This window comes from Papio anubis, chromosome 3, assembly GCF_008728515.1.
Source record: "Papio anubis isolate 15944 chromosome 3, Panubis1.0, whole genome shotgun sequence".
Lineage (NCBI taxonomy): Eukaryota > Metazoa > Chordata > Mammalia > Primates > Cercopithecidae > Papio > Papio anubis.
In genome coordinates, this window is record NC_044978.1 from 38,524,531 (window position 1) to 38,544,922 (window position 20,392).

At 36.9% G+C, this 20,392-nt stretch overlaps 1 protein-coding gene across 5 annotated transcripts in view; it reads left to right on the forward strand.

Annotated features, from left to right (window-relative positions):
* LRBA (LPS responsive beige-like anchor protein) overlaps window positions 1–20,392 on the forward strand; it is a 766,866-nt gene that overhangs the window by 165,427 nt on the left and 581,047 nt on the right. For all 5 annotated transcript variants that reach the window (XM_031663999.1, XM_031664001.1, XM_031664000.1 and 2 more), the window contains 4 exons: window positions 3,061–3,182; window positions 3,625–3,732; window positions 10,255–10,414; window positions 13,586–14,027. In XM_031663999.1, coding sequence (XP_031519859.1) covers window positions 3,061–3,182; window positions 3,625–3,732; window positions 10,255–10,414; window positions 13,586–14,027 — 832 coding nt within the window. The remainder of the gene's footprint in view (window positions 1–3,060; window positions 3,183–3,624; window positions 3,733–10,254; window positions 10,415–13,585; window positions 14,028–20,392) is intronic.

Genomic DNA, 20,392 nt, shown 5'->3' on the forward strand with positions numbered 1-20,392 from the left:
CAAATTTGTTAAAGCAGTTAATAAAATCATGAAATCTCTCTTCTTCTCTTGGAAACACTTCTTCCCTAGGTAAAAGTAAAAATACATGGAATGACTTTTTAGTGTTAACTGGACTTCTTAGGTGAAACAAAAAGGAAAAAAACAAAAACTTTTTCTGCATAACTTTCCTTCTATATAGTTGTAAATACCGAGACTTTGTTAAATGATTTGATTATTAAATGAAGAGAAAGTGGTGAGGAGAGAAGTCACAAAAAATGGAAGCAAACCATTAGGAACTATGGTCATATGAAGAGATAAAGCACCTATGAAAACATACATGGAAGTGGAAAATCTAGTTAATGATGTATTTTTCGTATTTAGCAAGAATATCTGTTACATAAACTAATGTATACCTGTGTTTTTCACCACAAGTATAATTTTTACTCAAAATGCTATTCAAAGTATTTAATAGTATTTAGTTTTAATGTAAAATTCCAAGTATTTTATATTTAATAATCAATGGTATATCCAGCTATTCTAAATAACTTGGAATAACAATTTATAGATAGTTGTTTTAAAATTTAAGAGACATTCTAATTGTGAGCATAACAAAAGCTATCATTTATTGACTATTGTCATTTGTCATTGTTGATTTTCACAGTGACAATTTTGTCCTTTTTATTCATGAGGAAATTGAAGATAAAAGAAATTGGGAAACTTATCTATAGCTAAAAAGCTCTAATTGGTGAAGGTAGAATTTGAATACTATACTTTTGTCTAACTAGTGCTCCTACTCTATTGTAGTATATACTTCTTTAATCTTTCTATTAGTATTATAATTAAAATATTTAGACTTTATTGCTCCACGTGTGCCGTTTTCCAAGCCTTTTCAATTTCCTAGAAAGAGTACATTTCTAGAAGTAAAAGTACAAGGGTATACTAGCAAAGCTTTACTCAAGAATCATCAGATTCAGAGGCTAGGGAAATACTCTTTGTTCCTAGTTTTTCATAGCCATGGAAAGAATTGAGAGATAATTTAATCTACCCCAGTACAGTCTGTTCTATATATGGAAATGAGACTTAAAAACGACTTGTCCAAGATAATGTACTAGAGTATAGTAAGCAAAGTAACAGTCCAAACGTGTGATATCTTTTTTTAAAAAATTGTATTTCTATAAATTTGTGGGGTACAAGTACAATTTTTTTACATACATGGATTGCTTAGTGGTGAAGTTAGGGCTTTTAGGGTATCCATCACATGAATAATATACGTTGTTCTCTCTCCCTCTCCCTCTCCCTCTTTCTTTCTTTTCTTTCTTTTCTTTTCTTTCTTTCTTCTTTTTTTTTTGAGACGGAGCCTTACTCTGTCGCCAGGCTGGAGTGCAGTGGCAAGATCTCAGCTCACTGCAATCTCTGCCTTCTGGGTTCAAGCGAGTCCCCTATCTCAGCCTCTTGAGTAGCTGGGATTACTTCACACCCAGCTAATTCTTTGCATTTTTAGTAGAGATGAAGTTTCACCATGTTGGCCAGGGTGGTCTTGATCTCCTGACCTCGTGATCCACCCACCTCGGCCTCCCAAAGTGCTAGGATTACAGGTGTGAGCCCCGCGCCCAGCCTGAGTCTCCATTTTCAATCATTATACTCTCTACATCCGTGTGTACACACTATTTAGCTCCCACTTATAAGTGAGAACATACAATATTTGTCTTTCTGTGTCTGACTTGTTTCACTTAAGATAATGATCTCCACTTCCATCCATATTGCTGCAAAAGACATGATCTCTTTCTTTTTTGTGGCTGAATAGTATTTCATTGTGTATATATACCACATTTTCTTTATCTAGTTATCTGTTGATGGACACTGGTGTCCTCATTCCTGTTGTTTCCTGAGTTTGGGGTTAGAAGTTAGGATGGCAGCAATAAGAGTAACTGATTGAAACCAGGAAATGAGGTGTGATTTTTAACTTTGTAGTACAGACCCAAATTTGATTTTATGCAACTTGTGAAAAAGATTGTATGGAAAGTATTTCCTGGGTCTGATAGCAAATTTGACAAAGTAAAATATTTCTTGGGTCTGATACCAAAATTGACAAAGTTGTATTCCATATTCTCTCTTCCCTCCACTTGTTCCCTCCTTCCTTTCTTTCAACTTTTATTGCTCTCTTTGGGCACCTTTCAGAACACTTTCTTTCTAAAATCTCATGCCTGCTAGCCATGTGATATGCCAGTGATTCTTTGTGAAGTCCTCACTTAAGTTTGCTATTCTGTTCCTAATTTGCTCTCACTCCTTTGCTCAGTTTAAGTACCTTGAGTGCTACAGATTTGGAGGGAATTTAAATGATTACATGGTATCAAGCAATTCATAGTGAAGGGTACATAATGTAATTCATCATTTAAAATCCAAAATTAATTTCTAAGTAATCTAACTGCCTGATTTGTGGGAGCCTTAGGTAATTTTAGACTGTGTATGTAATTCCTTTTCCTGTCTCCTATTTTCTGAGCAGTTTTAATGAAAGCTAGTAAGTGCTGGACCCTATAAAGCTTCTTAGAAAAGCTATATCCTCTATCAGGCTCAGTTAATATGCTGTAATGATGCAATATAAGAAAAACATCAAAGTTTCTGGTTTAACTAATTTACTTTAATGATAGTAGTAGAAGATTGTTACCTAGACTAGTTCATGGTAATGTGCTTTGTTCCCTATTTTCTTCCATTTCTTTCAATTCTTTTCTTCTCCATCCTTTTCTTAATAAAAGATTGTCCCAGCTAGCTTAGTTGAGATCTAAGAAACAGTAGCCTATTTTTAAGATTCCTGAACTGATTTCCTTTCAGCAAACCCTAAAGGTTTAGACCACTAGGCCATACTGCCTCCCTAAAGCTTAACTGGGCCATAGCATGGAAGCTAACAATATCAGACAGCCAACACTAGGCAATAAAGTCTAGGGACATTTTACGAATAAGCTGAATGTCATCTGTTTTTAATAAAATCTTATGTAAATCATATCGTGTAGTTGATGTTTTTCACTTCCATAATCTTAAATATTAACTTTTCTTTCCCAATCTTTTCCTTAAAATAAATTACAGTTTGTGCAGTAGCAGTAAGGAATTGCTTGGAGTGTCAACAGCATTCACAACTGAAAACTAGGGGAGATAAAGCCTTGAAAACAATACATAGCCTTATTCCCTTAGGGAAATCTGCAGCGAAGGTAAGTATACAGATTAATTAATTTTCAAAAAGCATACTCCTATTTTACAATTAAGATTTTTATTTGCTCATTTCAACATAAAGTTAAATAAATCTGGCAGAGATTAAAATAGTTACTTTAGGCCTGGACATAACATTCAAATATTTGTGTTTAAATATACAATAAAGACTTGTTTATACTTAATCTTGTCTCCTTTTCCCAGTGTTTACTTTTCTTGTTTCTGCGATGCCTTTTCCTTCAAATATGTCATTTTTTCCTGTATGCCATCTTTCTCCACCTCTCTCCCCAACCCCTCAAAGGAGAAAGAAGCATACACACAAAGTGGGGAAAGGAATGCTATAACTTTGCTTTTCTGGTTCTTGGAATACTGTGTTTGTTTTTAAAGTATATCTGTGTAATGTGTATATGTGTATATATACACTTTTTTTTTAATCTTAAATAGAGCCCAGTGGACATTGTGACTGGCGGTATATCTCCAGTAAGAGATCTTGACAGGCTTCTACAGGACATGGATATTAATCGACTTAGGGCAGTTGTTTTCAGAGACATAGTAAGTTACAATATTTCTTTCACATACTCTCTTAACTGTTGCATATTTCCTCTTAGGCCTAATATATTGAGATTAAAAATTCTTTGTGATATCAAATAGTGTAGCAGAGATAGAAAGGTCTAGAAGCCAGTTCTTTTGACAATGATTTTAGAAACAATGACAATGATTAGAAAGGATAGTTCATGTAAAGGGAGCTAGTAGATCAGTGTAATGATATTAAAAGGAATAATGCATTATTACATAGTCAGCGGTCTAAGTACTATACATGTATTCATTAAGTCCAACAACTTCTTGAGCTGTACTATTGTAATTTCCATTTTATAGATGAATAATCTGAGGCACATAGAGCTTGAGTAACATCTCTAAGCTAATGTTGATAAACAGTGATAAAAATCAGGATTCAAACCTAGCAGTCTTAATTCTAAAATTGATGCTCTGAATGTAATAAAATGTTCAACTTCTGAGTGGCATGTTATTTTACTGCATATTGGATATTTTTTCCTCAAAGGTATACTAATGTGATAAAAAGGTGCATGATGAAATGTTGCTCTCAGTTTGATGTTTCTGATTTTTTAAAGATGAAAAACAGTTTTGTTTCAGCTGATTTTGATAGAAAACATTGCTAATTCTTATGTAGAAAATTTAAAGTCATATAGAAAATATAAAGGTGAAAGTAAAAATAATTTGTAATTGCACTCATCAGCATTTGGAATATTATCATTAGTAAATATTTGTTGAACACTTACTTTATGTTTTACATATATATTTCTTATAAACTTTCTAACCTCAATTTTTCTTTTTCCCCTCCCTTTGTTTTTCAATAGTTTGGTTCTCTTTAGTTCTTGACTAGGTTTTTATACACATGTAGAATTTGGAGTATTATCACTACTTAATAGTATTGAATACTTACTGTGTATTAAACATAATACTGGATGCTCTTATCAGGGGTCCCCAACCCCCAGACCACTGATAAGCACCTAGGCTGCACAGCAGGAGGTGAGATGGGCAGAGGGTGAGGAGTGAAGCTGAGCTCCGCCTCCTGTCAGATCAGCAGGAGCATTAGATTCTCATAGGAGCATGATCCCTATTGTGAACTGTGCATGCGACAGATCTTGGTTGTGCGCTCCTTATGAGAATCTAGTTATAAATGTAATGCACTTGAATCATCCTGAAACCATACCCGCTACCCCCACCCCGCCTCTTACCCCCCACAGGTCCATGGAATAATTGTCTTCTATGAAACCAGTCCCTTGTGCCAAAAAGGTTGGGGACCGCTGCTGTATATGTATGTTTAATTCTCACAATAATTCTGTGAGGGAGTTGGCAATATTTAAGTAATGTGCTTAAGATTATACAATTAGTAAGAGGTGAAAGTGAGTTTAGGACTTAGGGAATTTGATTCTTGAAATTTTGATCTTAACTAAAAGGCTATACTACCTTCTTAGATCTCAGTTCTCTAGTAGCTGTTATTATTCCTTTAATTAAGAAGCCATCAACTTTCTTTTCCCCTTGGAATCCTTTGAATGTGGTCAATTTGAGGACCAAATGTTGCTGTTTTCTCCTCTGTTCACTTTTTTCCCATTTGGCAGGTTCTGAGTCTATTGTCCATTAACTTTATATTTCCTAGAATGATCTTTAAAAATCTAGAATAGAATTAGCCACATGTGGTAGCACATGCCTCTAGTCCTAGCTACTTGGGAGGCTGAGTTGGGGAGGATCGCTTGAGCCTAGGAGGTCAAGGTTACTGTGAGCTATGATTGTGTCATTACATTCCAGCCTAGGCGACAGAGCGAGACCCTGTCTCTTAAACAAATAAACAAACTGGAATAGATGATGTTACTATTTTTCTTTCAGAATTCTCTAATAGCATCTTTTAGTGGTTAAATGGAATCCGAACTCTTCACAGTGCCTCTGGATAATTTGGCTCTTGTAAAACCTTCTAACCAGTTATTGTATTACAATATTCTGCAAACAGAATTAGAATATCTCTTTTACTACATGATTACTGAAAGTGATAAATAATTTTAAGTATTTTGTAATTATAAAAGTTATATAATCACCTTATAGGAGTTTTAGAAAAAAAGAAAACACTGTATTTTACATGCTAGAGTTTAGCCTCTTTAGGGAACAAAAGGAACCTTTGATGAAAAAGGAAATGACTGGCCGGGCACGGTGGCTCAGGCCTGTAATCCCAGCACTTTGGGAGGCTGAAGCGGGCGGATGACAAGGTCAGGAGATCGAGACCATCCTGGCTAACACGGTGAAACCCCATCTCTACTAAAAAATACAAAAAACTAGCCGGGCGAGGTGGCAGGCGCCTGTAGTCCCAGCTACTCGGGAGGCTGAGGCAGGAGAATGGCGTAAACCCAGGAGGTGGAGCTTGCAGTGAGCTGAGATCCGGTCACTACACTCTGCCTGGGCAATAGAGCGAGACTCCGTCTCAAAAAAAAAAAAAAAAAAAAAAATTAAAAAATAGAGAGAAAAAAGGAAATGACCTACGATCGAGGACATAAAGAAATTTGTACCTTGAGGTTAAGAGCTAAGGTTTTTAATCACTCTAATCTGAGTTCAGATTTGCTTTTTTACATACTATATGTCCTTAAGTAAGTTGCTTCTCTACGCCTTATCTTGTTCAAGTTTGCTCATAAAAATATATGTGAAATACATAGCACAGTGCCTGGCATACAGTAAATATTCAATAAATGACAGCTACAATGGAAAGAAAATTCATTTCAGGAGTTAGGATTTAAATGTAAAAGATTTATGGGATATTTTTTATTTGAGGCCAAAAATCGGGCATATACTGTAAACTTCATGTGGTAGTTAGTAAACATTGAACATATTAATGGGCTAAATAAGGATTTAGATTGGCATAACTAATTTATAACGGACTAAGAAGTTAAGGAGAAGTAAATTATTTGTCTGCATTTTGAATATTAATGTCATTAGCAGCAGTTATTAGATGGCAGAATTGTGTGGCAGAAGAACATGGCTATGTCTAGAGAAAAGGGGTGGTTTATAAAAAGACAAATGGACCTTTATTTTTTCCAACAGACTAAGAAGTCATTACACATGAACCTGCAAAATACCATATATTTTGTCAGATCATGAACTGCAAATATGTTGAAGAATTGCATCAAGTGGATATGTTCAAATCAAGCCTATCTTCTGTTTCTCTGAAATTGATTATATCCAAATTTTTTGACATTAAGTATTAACTATTAGTCTCATTTTTACCATTAGTTTCCATTTACAGACATGCCTCATTTTATTGTGCTTTGCTATTGCACATTGCTGGTTACTGGATTTTTTACAAATTGATGCTTTTTGGCAACCCTGTGTCGAGCTAGTCTATCTGTGCTATTTATCCAACAGCATGTGCTTACTTTATGTCTTTATGTCATATATTGGTAATTCTTACAATATTTCAAACCTTTTCATTATTATTATTTATCTGTTATGGTGATCTGTCATCAGTGATCTTTGGTGGTACTATTGCATTTGTCTTGGGGCAATTGTCTTGGGGCACCACAAACCACACCCATTTAAGACAGTGAACTTAATAAATGTCTGACTGTGCTACGAACTGGCCATTCCCATCTCTCCCCTTCTCCCTGTCTCTCTATTCCCTGAAACACAGCAATATTGCAATGAGGTCAATTAATATCCCTACAATGGCCTCTAAGGGTTCAAGAGAAAGGAAAAGTTGCATGTCTCTCACTTTAAATAAAAAGCTAGAAATGATTATGCTTAGTGAAGATGATATATCAAAAGCTGATACAGGCCAAAAGCTGGGCTTCTTGTGCCAAACATTTAGCCAAGTTGTGAATGCAAATGCAAAGTTCTTAAAGGAAATTAAAAGTAAACGATTATTCCAGTGAGCAAATGACTGATAAGAAGTAAAACAGCTTTATACTGTTGAGTTGAAGGAAGGTTTAGTGGTCTGTATAAAAGATCAAACCAGCCACGCTATTTGCTTAGGCCAAAGCCTATTTCAGACAAGGCTCTAACTCTCTTCAATTCTGTAAAGGCCGAGAGAAGTGAGGAAGCTGCAGAAGAAAAGTGAAGCTAGTTTAAGGAAAGTTTAAGGAAAGAAGCTGTCTCCATAACAGAAAAGTACAAGGTGAAGCACTAAGTTCAGAAGAGCTAGCTAAGAAACTGATGAAGGTAGCTACTAAGCAACAGATTTTCAACGCGGACAAAACACCTTTTATTGGAAGAAGATACCATCCTACAACGTTCCTAGCTACCAGGAAGTCAAGCCTGGCTTCAGTGTTACCAGGGACAGGCTGATTCTCTTGTTAGGGACTAATACAGCTGGTGACTTGAAGTTAAAGCCAATGCACATTTATCATTCTGAAAATCCTGGGACCCTTAAGAATTATGCTAAATCTACTCTGCCTGCACGCTGTAAATGGAATGGCAAAGCCTGGGTAATAGTGCATCTGTTTACAGCATGGCTTACTGAATGTTGTAAGCCCACTATTGAGACCTGTTTGAAGAAAAGAGTCTTTTCAAATTATTACTGCTCATTGATAATAAACCTGGTCACCCAAGAAATCTGATCAGATATACAAGGAGATTCATGTTATTTTCTTGCTTGTTAGTGAAATATTCATTTTGCAGTTCATGGATTAAGAGTCATTTTGACTTACTATTTAAGAAATACTTCGTCTTATTATTTAAGACATAAATTTTATTAGACTGTAGCTGCTATAGATAGTAATTCCTTTGATGGATCTGGGCAAAGTAAATGGAAAATCTTCTGGAATTGATCCACTATTATAGATACCATGAAGAACCCATGTGATTCACGGGAAGAAATCCATGTATCAGTGTTAACAGGAGTTTGGAAGAAACTGATTCCAATTCTCATGGATGACTTTGAGGAGTTCATGATTTCCATGGAGGAAGTCACTGCTGATGTGGTGGAAATAGCAAGAGAATCAGAAAGAGAAGCACAGCCTAAACATGTGATTGAATTGCTACAATCTCATGATAATACTCCAACAAATGAAGACTTGCTTCCTACGGATAAGCAAAGAAAGTGGTTTCCTGCAATGGAATCCACTCATGATGAAGATACTGTGAACATTGTTGAAATGATAACAAAGGATTTAGAATATACCTAAATGTGTTTGATAAAGCATTGGTAGGGTTCAATCCTGTGAGTAAAATGATATCAAACAGCATTGCTTGCTACAGAAAAATCTTTTGTGAAAAAAAGATTCAGTTACTGTGGCAACTAGATGAAGAGGTCAGTGATATACAGATATATAGGTGACCTGTAGAGCTAGAATGGAGCCTAGGCCCTTCAAGAGGTCAGTCTAATTTGTCTACTTTCTCATACTTTATTTTTAATCCGGATACATGATTGTTTGTACTGTTTAAAATACTCTCAAGAATTCCTTTGTGGTCAGGTGTGGGAGCTCACACCTATAATCCCAGTGCTTTGGGAGGCCAAGTCAGGAGGATTGCTTGAGGCCAGGAGTTCGAGACCAGCCTGAGCTACATAACGAGAACCTGTCTCTTCAAGAAATTAAAAAACAAAAATTAACTCTGTGTGGTGGTGTATTCCTGTAGTCCTAGCTACTTGAGAGGCTGAGGCGAGAAGATCTCTTGAGCACAGGAGTTCAGGGGTACAGTGAGCTATGATTGTGCCATTGTACTGCAACCTGTGCGATGGAGTAGGACCCTGTCTCAAACAAGAAAAGAAGGAATTCCTTTGGCATCATATTCTGTATCTAATAGCTTCTTTTTTTTTCCTCCTGCATGTTTATTTTTTAGCACCTTTATTGTGATATTTTATATATTTTAGCTTTTATGATTATAGATAAAAATAACCAGTTATCCTCATATCGTTATGTATGTATGTACGTATATATGTATGTATGTATGTATATATTGAGATGGAGTCTTACTCTGTCACCAAGACTGGAGTGCAGTGATGCGATCTCGGCTCACTGCAACCTCTGCCTCCTGGGTTCAAACCATTCTCCCACCTCAGGCTCCTGAATAGCTGGGATTACAGGCATGTGCCACCACACCTGGCTAATTTTTATATTTTTAGTAGAGATGGGGTTTCACTATATTGGCCAGGCTGGTCTCAAACTCCTGATCTCAAGTGATCTGCCTGGTTTGGCCCCCCCAAAGTACTGGGATTACAGGTATGAGCCACTGCATCTGACCTGTTTTCATAGAGTTATAATGACTATTTGTTTGATTAACATTATAATGTGTATTAGGACATATGTCTTTAGATTGAATAATTTTTAAAAATGAGCTAGCTTCTCTCCATATTTTGCAAGTATAAAACCTCTCATTTAAAGACATTTCTCTAAGAGTCTTTGCCTAATGTTTACTCAATAAGTTTGTTAATAAATTTATTATTTATATAGGTATGTATTTTCTGTGTATACTGAAAGATTTGTGAACCTGTTTTGTATTTAAACGTTGTGATGTAAAATGTAATTATGTTATTTTGTGGTTACATAATCAACTTTTTAAATTTTTTTTTCCCAGGAGGATAGCAAACAAGCTCAATTTTTAGCCTTGGCAGTAGTATACTTTATCTCTGTTCTTATGGTCTCCAAGTACAGAGACATTTTGGAACCCCAAAATGAAAGGCATAGCCAGTCATTTACGGAAACTGGTAGTGAAAATGGGAATGTATCACTCTCTGGTAAGTTTGCATTTTCTATTCCTTTGTATCAAATTTCAAATAAATGTTACTTACTTTTGATGGTTAAAATATTGATACTGGAATTTAAATTCATTTATGTGTAAATTAAGTGAGAGCATACATACATTTTTATTATTAACTAAATGTTTTGGCTTAAATATTGTGTAATTAATTGCAACTGGGATTTTTTTTTTGTTCTTTAAATGAACCATCTAATTAAAGGTAAGTCAGAAAATGGTATCTTATACAAATAAAGAGTGGAAAAATTTTATTGACTTAATTTGCTGTGAAGAATCACTAACTCATATTCTCTTACAAGAGACAGACTTGTTAACAAGTAACTGCAATAACTGGAGTTTTAAAAGTAGCTGCCAGTTATAAAAGTATAGTTAGTAAAGTAGCTGTTGCAGTTATAGAAGTAGCTGCCACCCAAAGGAGGCAATTTATTATTCACTCGACATTCATTCAATATCTACTGGATACTTGGGTATATATTCATGACTAAAACAAAACAAAAAAAATATGTCCTTACGGAGCTTACATTCTAATGGGAGGAGATAAAAAATATGTACATGTTATAAGTAAATTGTATAGTATTTTAGAAGGTGGTAAAAGTGCTTAAAAAAAAAAGAGAGAAAATAATAAGCAGGGTAAAAATATAAGGAATGACCAGGAGTTATTGGGTATGGATTTTTCTCTGAGGGAAATGAGAGCTCATTGGAGGGTTTTGAGTACAGGAGTTATAGTTTATGTTTTTAAAAGTACCTCTGGGCTGGGCGTGGTGGCTCACACCAGTAATCCCAGCACTTTGGGAAGCTGAGGCAACTGGATCACGTGAGGTCAGGAGTTGGAGATTAGCCTGGCCAACATGGTAAAACCCTATCTCTACTAAAAATACAAAAAATTAGCCGGGCGTGGTGGTGGGTGCCTGTAATCCCAGCTACTTAGGAGGCTGAGGCAGGAGAATCGCTTGAACCCTTGAACCTGGGAGGCAGAGGTTGCAGTGAGCAGAGATCCCACCACAGCACTCTAGCCTGGGTGACAGAGTGAGACTCCATTTCCAAAAAAAAAAAAAAAAAAAAAGTAACTCTATATCCTGTGTAGAGGATATAGAGGGCAAGGATAATCAGTGTCAGATACTGCTGTTTACTACCTTACCCTGCAGCTTAGTGGCTTAAGACCACAACCATTTTAATCTTTCTTACTTGATTCCTTGAGTTATATTTGGATAGGGCACAGTGGGCATGGTTTATCCCTGTTTCAGATGTTGTTTGCTGGGTCTGGAAAATCTAAGATGACTTTTCTAATAGTGTATGTAGTGCCTCAGGTGGGATGGCTCCAAGAACTGAGACTGACTGACTAAAACAGCTGAGCTGGGATTATATGTCTATAGCCTTGATACTTGATCTCAAATGAATTCCTCGTTTCCTTCATTAGTTTGGAGAGCATCTCTGTCTCCATATCATCTCTCTACATGTTCTTTCCAGCAAGGTAGATCAGAAATAAGCCACACTTCTTACAGAGATGTTCAGAGATTCTGGGAATGCAAGAGCTACCAGACCTTCTTAAAATGCGGGCCAAGCACTGGCCCACTGCTGCTTTTGCCAGATCCTGTTGGTTATTGTCAGTCAAGCCTAGTCTAGATTCAAGGGCTTATCAAGGGATGAGTACCAGCAGACATGGGGCAGTAGGATTATTGGAACAACCCTCCTCCACAACCAGTTAGGAGGATATTGCAGTAATCAGTAATCCAGGCAAGAGGTTATGGTGGGATGGATTAGGTTGGCAACTAGAGATGGTGAGAGGCAGTCAGATTCTGGATATGTCTTAGTGGTAGAAAAAACAGAATTTTAAAACATTAGGTTTGCGTTTTGTGAATGAAAAAGGTAGTCAAAAATGATTACAAGGTACAGTGGAGTAGATTAAAGGTGAAAGAGATTTTCAGGGAAAGAGAAAAAGAGAAGAAATTCAGTTTTCAGCATGTTGAGTTTGAGATGTTTTTTAGACATGTAAGATAAGTTGTAGGGCAGCAGTTGTATTTAATAGTTTGACTTTTTTGGTGGGGGGTATAGTGGTATTTAAAACTTGGAGAATGAATGATATCACGAAGGGACCAAATGTAGATAGAGAACATAAGAGGAACAAGGACTGAGCCTTGTGTCCCTCCAGCTTAAGAAATCAGGGAGAAAAAGAGGTGAGAGATGTTAAAAAGGAACAATCAGTGAGGTAGTACAAGGAGAACAAAAAGAGAATGGTGTCCTGCAAGCTGAGGAAAGGAAGCATTGTCTAGTTGGAGGGAATAATTAGCTGCTGCTGTTATGTGAAGTTCTGTTAGGACTGAAAACTGACCATTGGAGTTAGCAAGATGCAGATTTTTTGGTGACCTTGATAAGACCATTTTTGCAAGAATGGGTTGAAACCCTGATTAAAGGGAGTGAGAATTAAACAGAGAGAAAAGGAGGCATTCCTCCTTGAACTGGATTTTAAGGATCATTGAATTATTTATGCTTGTAGAAGAGGTAACAAGTTTTCCAGCTGCAGTAACCATGTTTGAGGTAGAGCTTTTTATTTTATCGTAAAGATTGTGGACTTGGGCCAGGCATGGTGGTGCATGCCTGTAATCCTAGCACTTTGGGAGGCCTAGGCTGGTAGATTGCTTGAGCTCAGGAGTTCGAGACTAGCCTGGGCAACATGGTGAAACCTCATCTCTACAAAAAAATAGAAAAATTAGCCAGATGTGTGGCACACACCTGTGGTCTCAGCTACTTGAGAGGCTTAGGTGGGAGGATAGCCTAGGATGTCAAGGCTGCAGTGAGCCTAGATCACAGCACTGTACTCCAGCCTGGGCAACAGACACACACACACACACACACACACACACACACACAGATTGTAGACTTTTTCTTATAGGCCAATGACTTTCGACCTTGTATTGCTGCCCATTACTTTAGGTAATTTTTGCAAGTATTTATTTATTTTATTATACCATGTCTCTTGATAATAGGTGTATCCACTCAGTACATTTTATAGAATATATAATTAGTTTTTGCTCTTTTAGAACATGATGTATTTCATAATTCAAAACAGTAGATAGCTATTAAGATTGAATATACCTTTTAAAAATTGGTTCTAAATTTTTGTTTATTTTTTCTGTTTCTGGGTGTGATATAGAAATCACACCAGCAGCATTCAGCACTTTAACTACGGCATCAGTGGAAGAATCTGAAAGCACATCATCTGCTCGAAGGAGGGACTCAGGCATTGGGGAAGAAACAGCCACTGGTTTAGGAAGCCATGTGGAAGTAACTCCTCACACAGCACCTCCTGGAGTCAGTGCAGGCCCAGATGCAATCAGCGAGGTGCTATCTACTCTTTCTTTAGAAGTCAATAAGTCTCCGGAAACCAAAAATGACAGAGGAAATGAGTTGGACACTAAGGCTACGCCGTCAGTTTCGGTTTCAAAAAATGTCAATGTGAAAGACATTCTCCGAAGCTTGGTTAACATACCAGCAGATGGAGTCACAGTGGATCCTGCCCTTCTGCCACCAGCCTGCCTTGGAGCCCTTGGTGATCTGTCTGTGGAACAACCTGTGCAGTTCAGATCTTTTGACAGGTACTGAAAATAGGTTTTCATTTTGGTATGTTTCTACATCTGACCCTTGAACAACATGGAGATTAGGGATGCTGATCCCCTGTGTAGCCAAAAATCTGCATATAACTTTCTACTCCCTCAGAACTTAACTTCCAATAGCTTATGTTGATCAGAAACTTTACTGATAACATAAAGTTGATTCACACATATTTTGATTATTATATGTATTATATACTGTACTCTTACAGTAAAGTAAGCTAGAAAAAAAGAACATGTTATTAAGAAAATCATAAGAAAGGCCAGGTGCAGTGGCTCACATCTGTAATCCCAGCATTTTGGGAGGCTGAGGTGGGTGGATCACCTGAGGTCAGGAGTTCGAGACCAGCCTGACCAACATGGTGAAACCCAGTCTCTACTGAAAATACAAAAATTAACTGGGCATGGTGGCGTGTGCCTGTAATCCAGGCTACTCCGGAGGCTGAGGTAGGAGAATCGCTTGAACCTGGGAGGGGCGGAGGTTGCAATGAGCTGAGATCGCACCATTGCATTCTCACCTGGGCAACAAGAGCGAAACTCTGTCTAAAAAGAAAAAAATCATAAGAAGAAATATGTTACTGTTCATCAGGGGAAGCAAATCATCATAAAGATCTTCATCTTTCTTGTCTTCATGTTGAGTATGCTGAGGAGGAGGAAGAGAAGAGGTTGATTAGTGAAAGGGAAAGCAGAACAGGCAGACACACTTGGTGTAAATTTACAGAAATGCATTGTAATTTCTTTCTGACCTTTTTGCTTTTTTATTTGTCTAAACATGTTTCTATGTGGTACAAACCCTTCTTTCACCATTTGCTTTAGTTTCAGTGCCTGTGTCATAGAAGGGTCCATGTCATAAAAGAAGTTAAAAGCAGTCTTGAATCATTAGAACCCTTCTGCCAGATTGTCTAATGTCAGTTCATTTTCTGGTACTGCTTCTTCTATGTCTTCCTCATCTGATAGTGGTTTGGATATTCTTGTTTCCATCAAGTTGTTTTCCCTCTGTTGATCCCTCTGTTGTTGTGGTATCTGTTAGTTCTTCAATTTCTCCAAGATTCATATCTTGAAACCCCTCACCCCTCACCTTTTTGTCATATCTACAATCTCTCATGATTTCCTTCATTAGTTCTGTCAGAAATCCTGTGAAGTCATGCACAACACCTAGACACAGTCTTCTCTAGGAAGAATTTATTGTTTCAAACTTGATGGTTTCCACAGCTTTTTCTATAACAATGATCTTAAATGGTATAATCCTTCTAGACTTTTATGATGTTCTGTCAGGTTCTCTTCCATAGTGTTGACAGTTGTTTCCTAAGAATACCATGTGTAATAAACCATAAAGGTCCTTGTGACCTCCTGTTCTAGAGGTGGAATTAGAGAAATTGTGTTTGAGGGCAGTTAGACCACTTCAACACCCTCAGTGTTGAACTCATGAAGTTCTGGGTGGTCAGCGGCATTGTCCAATAGCAAAAGAACTTTAAAAGTTAATCTCTTACTGATAAGGTGATAAGGTACTTCCTGACTTTAAGGACAAAGTTTCAATGGAACCAATCCAGAAAAAGGGTTCTCGTTGGCCAGGCCTTCTTGTACAACCAACAGAGTTGCAGCTGGTGTTTGTGTTTTCCTTTCATGGCTCAGGGGTTAGCAGCTTTATATTAATAGATAAGGGCAATCGTGATCATAAACCCAACTGCATTTGCACAAAACAGTAGAGTTAGCCTATCTCTTCCTGCCATAAATCCTAGTGCTCACTTCTCTTCCTTGCTAATAAGTATCCTTTGTGGCTTCCCCCACCTACCCCAAATAAGTTACTTTTGTCTGCATTAAAAACCTGATCAGGCTGATCCTTTCTCCTCAATGTTTTTCTTAATGATGTCTAGGAACTCAGCTGCTGCCTCTTGGTTGGCAGAAGCTGCTTCTCCTGTTATCTCGATCATCCTTGCTGGCATTAAATTTAGCTTTAGATTCTTCTTTAAGTTGACATATAATGACTTCAGTTTTTCTCAAATCATGTTAGAGTCTATAGGTATGCCTTTCTTATAGCAATCCTGCATCCGCATAAAAGCTGCATTTTCAGTGCAAGATAAAGATATTTCACAAAAAATGCATTTTTTTTTTCCCGCCTCCTGGTGTCACTGCAGTAACAACTTTGCCAACTTCCTTTTCTTTTGTTACAGTGGTCCTTATGCTGGATTAATTTCTTTGGAAATGGCAGGCAACCACAGCTGCAGACCTCAATCTACAGTACATATCAAGCAATTCAACTTTTTCTTATAATGTCATGACTTTTCCCTGCTCCTTGGGAGCATGTCCAGTATTGCTAGTGGCACTTTGTATGGGTCCCATTATGTTATTAAAGGTTTATAGTATTGCACTAAACATGATGAAAAATATGTGAGAACTCGGAGAGATCACTTTTGCTGTGATACACAGTTTACTGGAGAGGTGAACTTCCCAGTACTTTGGGAGGCTGAGGCGTGTGGATCATTTGAGGTCAGCATTTCCAGACTAGCCCGGCCAACATGGTGAAACCCCGTCTCTACTAAAAATACAAAAAGATTATCCAGGCATGGTGGCGGGTGCCTGTAATCCCAGGTATAAAATGGGAGGCTGAGGCAGGAGAATCGCTTGAACCTGGGAGGCGGAGGTTGCAGTGAGCTAAAATCGCGCCGTTGCACTCCAGTCTGGGCAACAAGAACAAAACTCCTCACCCCGTCCCCAAAAGAAAAGAGAGGAACTGTGTTCTCTGAGATGACTAGCATCACACAGCATTTTAAGTGATGCTCACAATACTGGAGCTCAATGCAATTGTGGCAGGAAGTAGCTATGAAGTTATTATAGTAGTACAGTATGGATTAATGTTAATTTTATACAGTTATGCTTTAATAATTGACATTTACATTGTTTACATTTCTTTTAACTGCAGATGATACTATATAATATTTCTAAGTGTGTGTGTAAGTTTTGATATATTTTAACTTATTTTCATAACCTCTGAGATTTTTCATTTTATGAATTTCTTTTTTTCTTTTTGTCTGGATGCAGTGGCTCACACCTGTAATTCCAGCATTTTGTGGGGCTGAGGTGGGAAGATTGCTTGAGTCCAGGAATTTGAGACTAGCCTGGGCAACATGGTGAGATTTTAAAATAAAAAGATTAGCTGGGCATGGTGATGTGTGCCTGTAGTTTCAGCTACTCAGGAGGCTGAGGTGGGAGGATCACTGGAGCCCAAGGAGTTTGACACTACAGTGAGCTGTGTTCATGCCACTGCACTCCAGACTGGGTGACAGAGTAAGACCCTGTCTAAAAAAAACTTTTTTAAAATTGATGCATAATGAGTGGAATTTATTCTGGGGATGCAAGAATGTCTGAACATACACAAATTGATCAATGTGAAACATCATATCAATAGGATGGAAGACAAAAGCCATATGATCATTTCAATTACTGCTGAAAAGCATTTGATAAAATTCACTATTTCTTCATGATAAAAACCCTCAAAAAACTGCATATAGAGGGAACATACCTCAACACAATAAAAAGCCGTAAACAACAGATCCACAGCTAGTATCATTTGGAACAGAGAAAAACTTAAAGCCTTTTCTCTAAGATCTGGAATGAAACAAGGATGCCCACTTTCATTACTGTTATTCAACATAGTACTGGAGGTCCTAGGTAAAGCAATCAGACGAGAAAGAAAGGGCATTTAAATTGGAAATGAAGAAGTCAGTTGTTTGCAGATGATATGATCTTATATTTAGAAAAACCTAGAGTCCATAAAAAAGTATTATAACTGATAAATTCAGTACAGTTGCATGACAAAAATCAGTATCATTTGTATATGCTAACAGTGAACAATCTGAAAAAGAGATCAAGAAAGCAATCCAATTTACAATAGCTATAAGTAAAATACCTAGGAATAAACAGCCAAAGAAGTGAAAGATCCCTCAATGACAGCTATAAAACATTGATGCAAGAAACTAAAAAGGACCCCCAAAATGAAAGATATTTCATGTTCATGGATTGGAAGAATTAGTAGTGTTAAAATGTTCATGCTACCCAAAGCGATCTACAGATTCAATGCAATCTATATAAAAATACCAATGACATTCTTCACAGAAATAGAAAAAATATTACTAGAAACTATATGGAACCACAGAGACTCAGAATAGCCAAAGCCATCCTGAGCAAAGAGAACAAAATTTCAAATTATACTACAGAGCCATGGTAACCAAAACAGCATGATACTCTCATAAAAACAGATACATAGACCAATGGAACAGAATAGAGAACTCAAATAAATCCACACAGCTACAAGTGAACTCATTTTTGACAAAGTTGCCAAGAACATGCAATGGGGAAAGGACAGTCTTCTCAGTGGTACTGAGTAAATTGTATGTCCATATGCAGAAGAATGAATACCTTTATCTCTTGCTACATACAAAAATCAGTTCAAAATGGATTAAAGATTTAAATCTATGACCTGAAACTATGAAGCTACTGAAAGAAATCATTGGAAAAACTCTTCAGGACATTAATCTGGGGAGATTTCTTGAGTAATACCCCAAAAGCACAGGCAGTGAAAGCAAACATGGACAGATGAGATCACATCAAGCTACAGAACTTATGCATAGCAGAGAAAACAATCAACAAATTGAAGAGACAACCCACAGACTGGGGATTATATAATAACCTTATATATTCTGGTTAACTGACAAGGGTTTTAATAACCAGAATATATAAGGGACTCAACCAACTCTATAGGAAGAGATGTATTAATAATAATTTAAAAATATTACTAAATTTTAAATGATTTATCATTTAATGTTTAAATGATAACTTTAAAATTTATTACTAAATTTTAAATTAAATGATAACTTTAAAAATTTAATTAAAATGATAAATGATAACTTTAAAATGATAACTATTGGGCTAAAGATCTCAATAGACATTTCTCAAAGAAGACATACAAATGTCAAACGATTTTATGACAGGGTGCTCAATCAACATCATTGATCAGAGAAATGCAAATCAAAGCAGTGAGATATCATCTCACTCCAGTTAAAATCGCTTATATCCAAAAGATAAGCAGTAACAAATGTTGGCAAGGATGTGGAGATAAGGGAACCTTCATATACTGTTGGTGAGAGTATGAATTACTATGACCACTATGGGAAACAGTTTGGAGGTTCCCGAGACAACTAAAAATAGAACTAGTATGTGTTTCAGCAATTTCACTGCTAGGTATATACCCCAAAGCAAGGAACTCCATTTATTGAAGAGATATCTGCACTCCCATGTTTATTGCAGCACCGTTCAAAATAGCCATGATTTGGAAGCAACTAAGTATCTATGAACAGATGAATGGATAAAGAAAATATGGTGTATATATACAGAATGGAATACTATTCAGTCATAAAAAATAATGAGGTCTTGTCATTTGCAACATGAATGGAAGTAGAGAACATCATTATATTAAGTGAAATAAGCCAGGCACAGAAAGACAAACTTCACATATTCTCATTCATTTTTGGGAGCTAAAAATTAAAACAGTTGAACTCCTGGAAATAGAGGGTAGAATGAGGGTTACCAAAGGCTAGAAAGGGTACTGTAGACTAGGAGGGAAGTCGACATGGTTAATGGGTACAAAAATATAGTTAGATAGAATCAATAATATCTTTTTTTTTTTTTTTTTTTTTTTTTTTGAGACAGAGTCTCGCTTAGTCGCCCAGACTGGAGTGCAGTGGCGCGATCTCGGCTCACTGCAAGCTCCGCCTCCCGGGTTCACGCCATTCTCCTGCCTCAGCCTCCCGAGTAGCTGGGACTACAGGCGCTGCCACCACACCCGGCTAGTTTTTTTTTGCATTTTTAGTAGAGACGGGGTTTCACCGTGTTAGCCAGGATGGTCTCGATCTCCTGACCTCGTGATCCGCCCGCCTCGGCCTCCCAAAGTGCTGGGATTACAGGCGTGAGCCACCGCGCCCAGCCGTATCTATTTTTTTTTTAGCACAACAGGGTGATTACAGTCAATGATAATTTACTATTCAGTTAAAAAATAACTAAAAGAGTATAATTGCAATGTTTGTAGCACAAAGAAATAACTGCTTGAGGTGATGGATACCCCATTTACTGTGATATGATTATGATTGCATGCCTGTATCAAAATATTAAATGTGCCCCATAAATATATACACCTACTATGTACTCATGAGATTAAAAAGAAATGAGTGATATAATTTCCCTCAATTAAATTAGCAGAGATTTTTTTTTAAAAATCACAGCTGTTATTTATGAGGATATGAAGATACTTTTTTTTTTTTTTTTTTGCTGTTGAGAGTGCATATTGCTACAGTTTA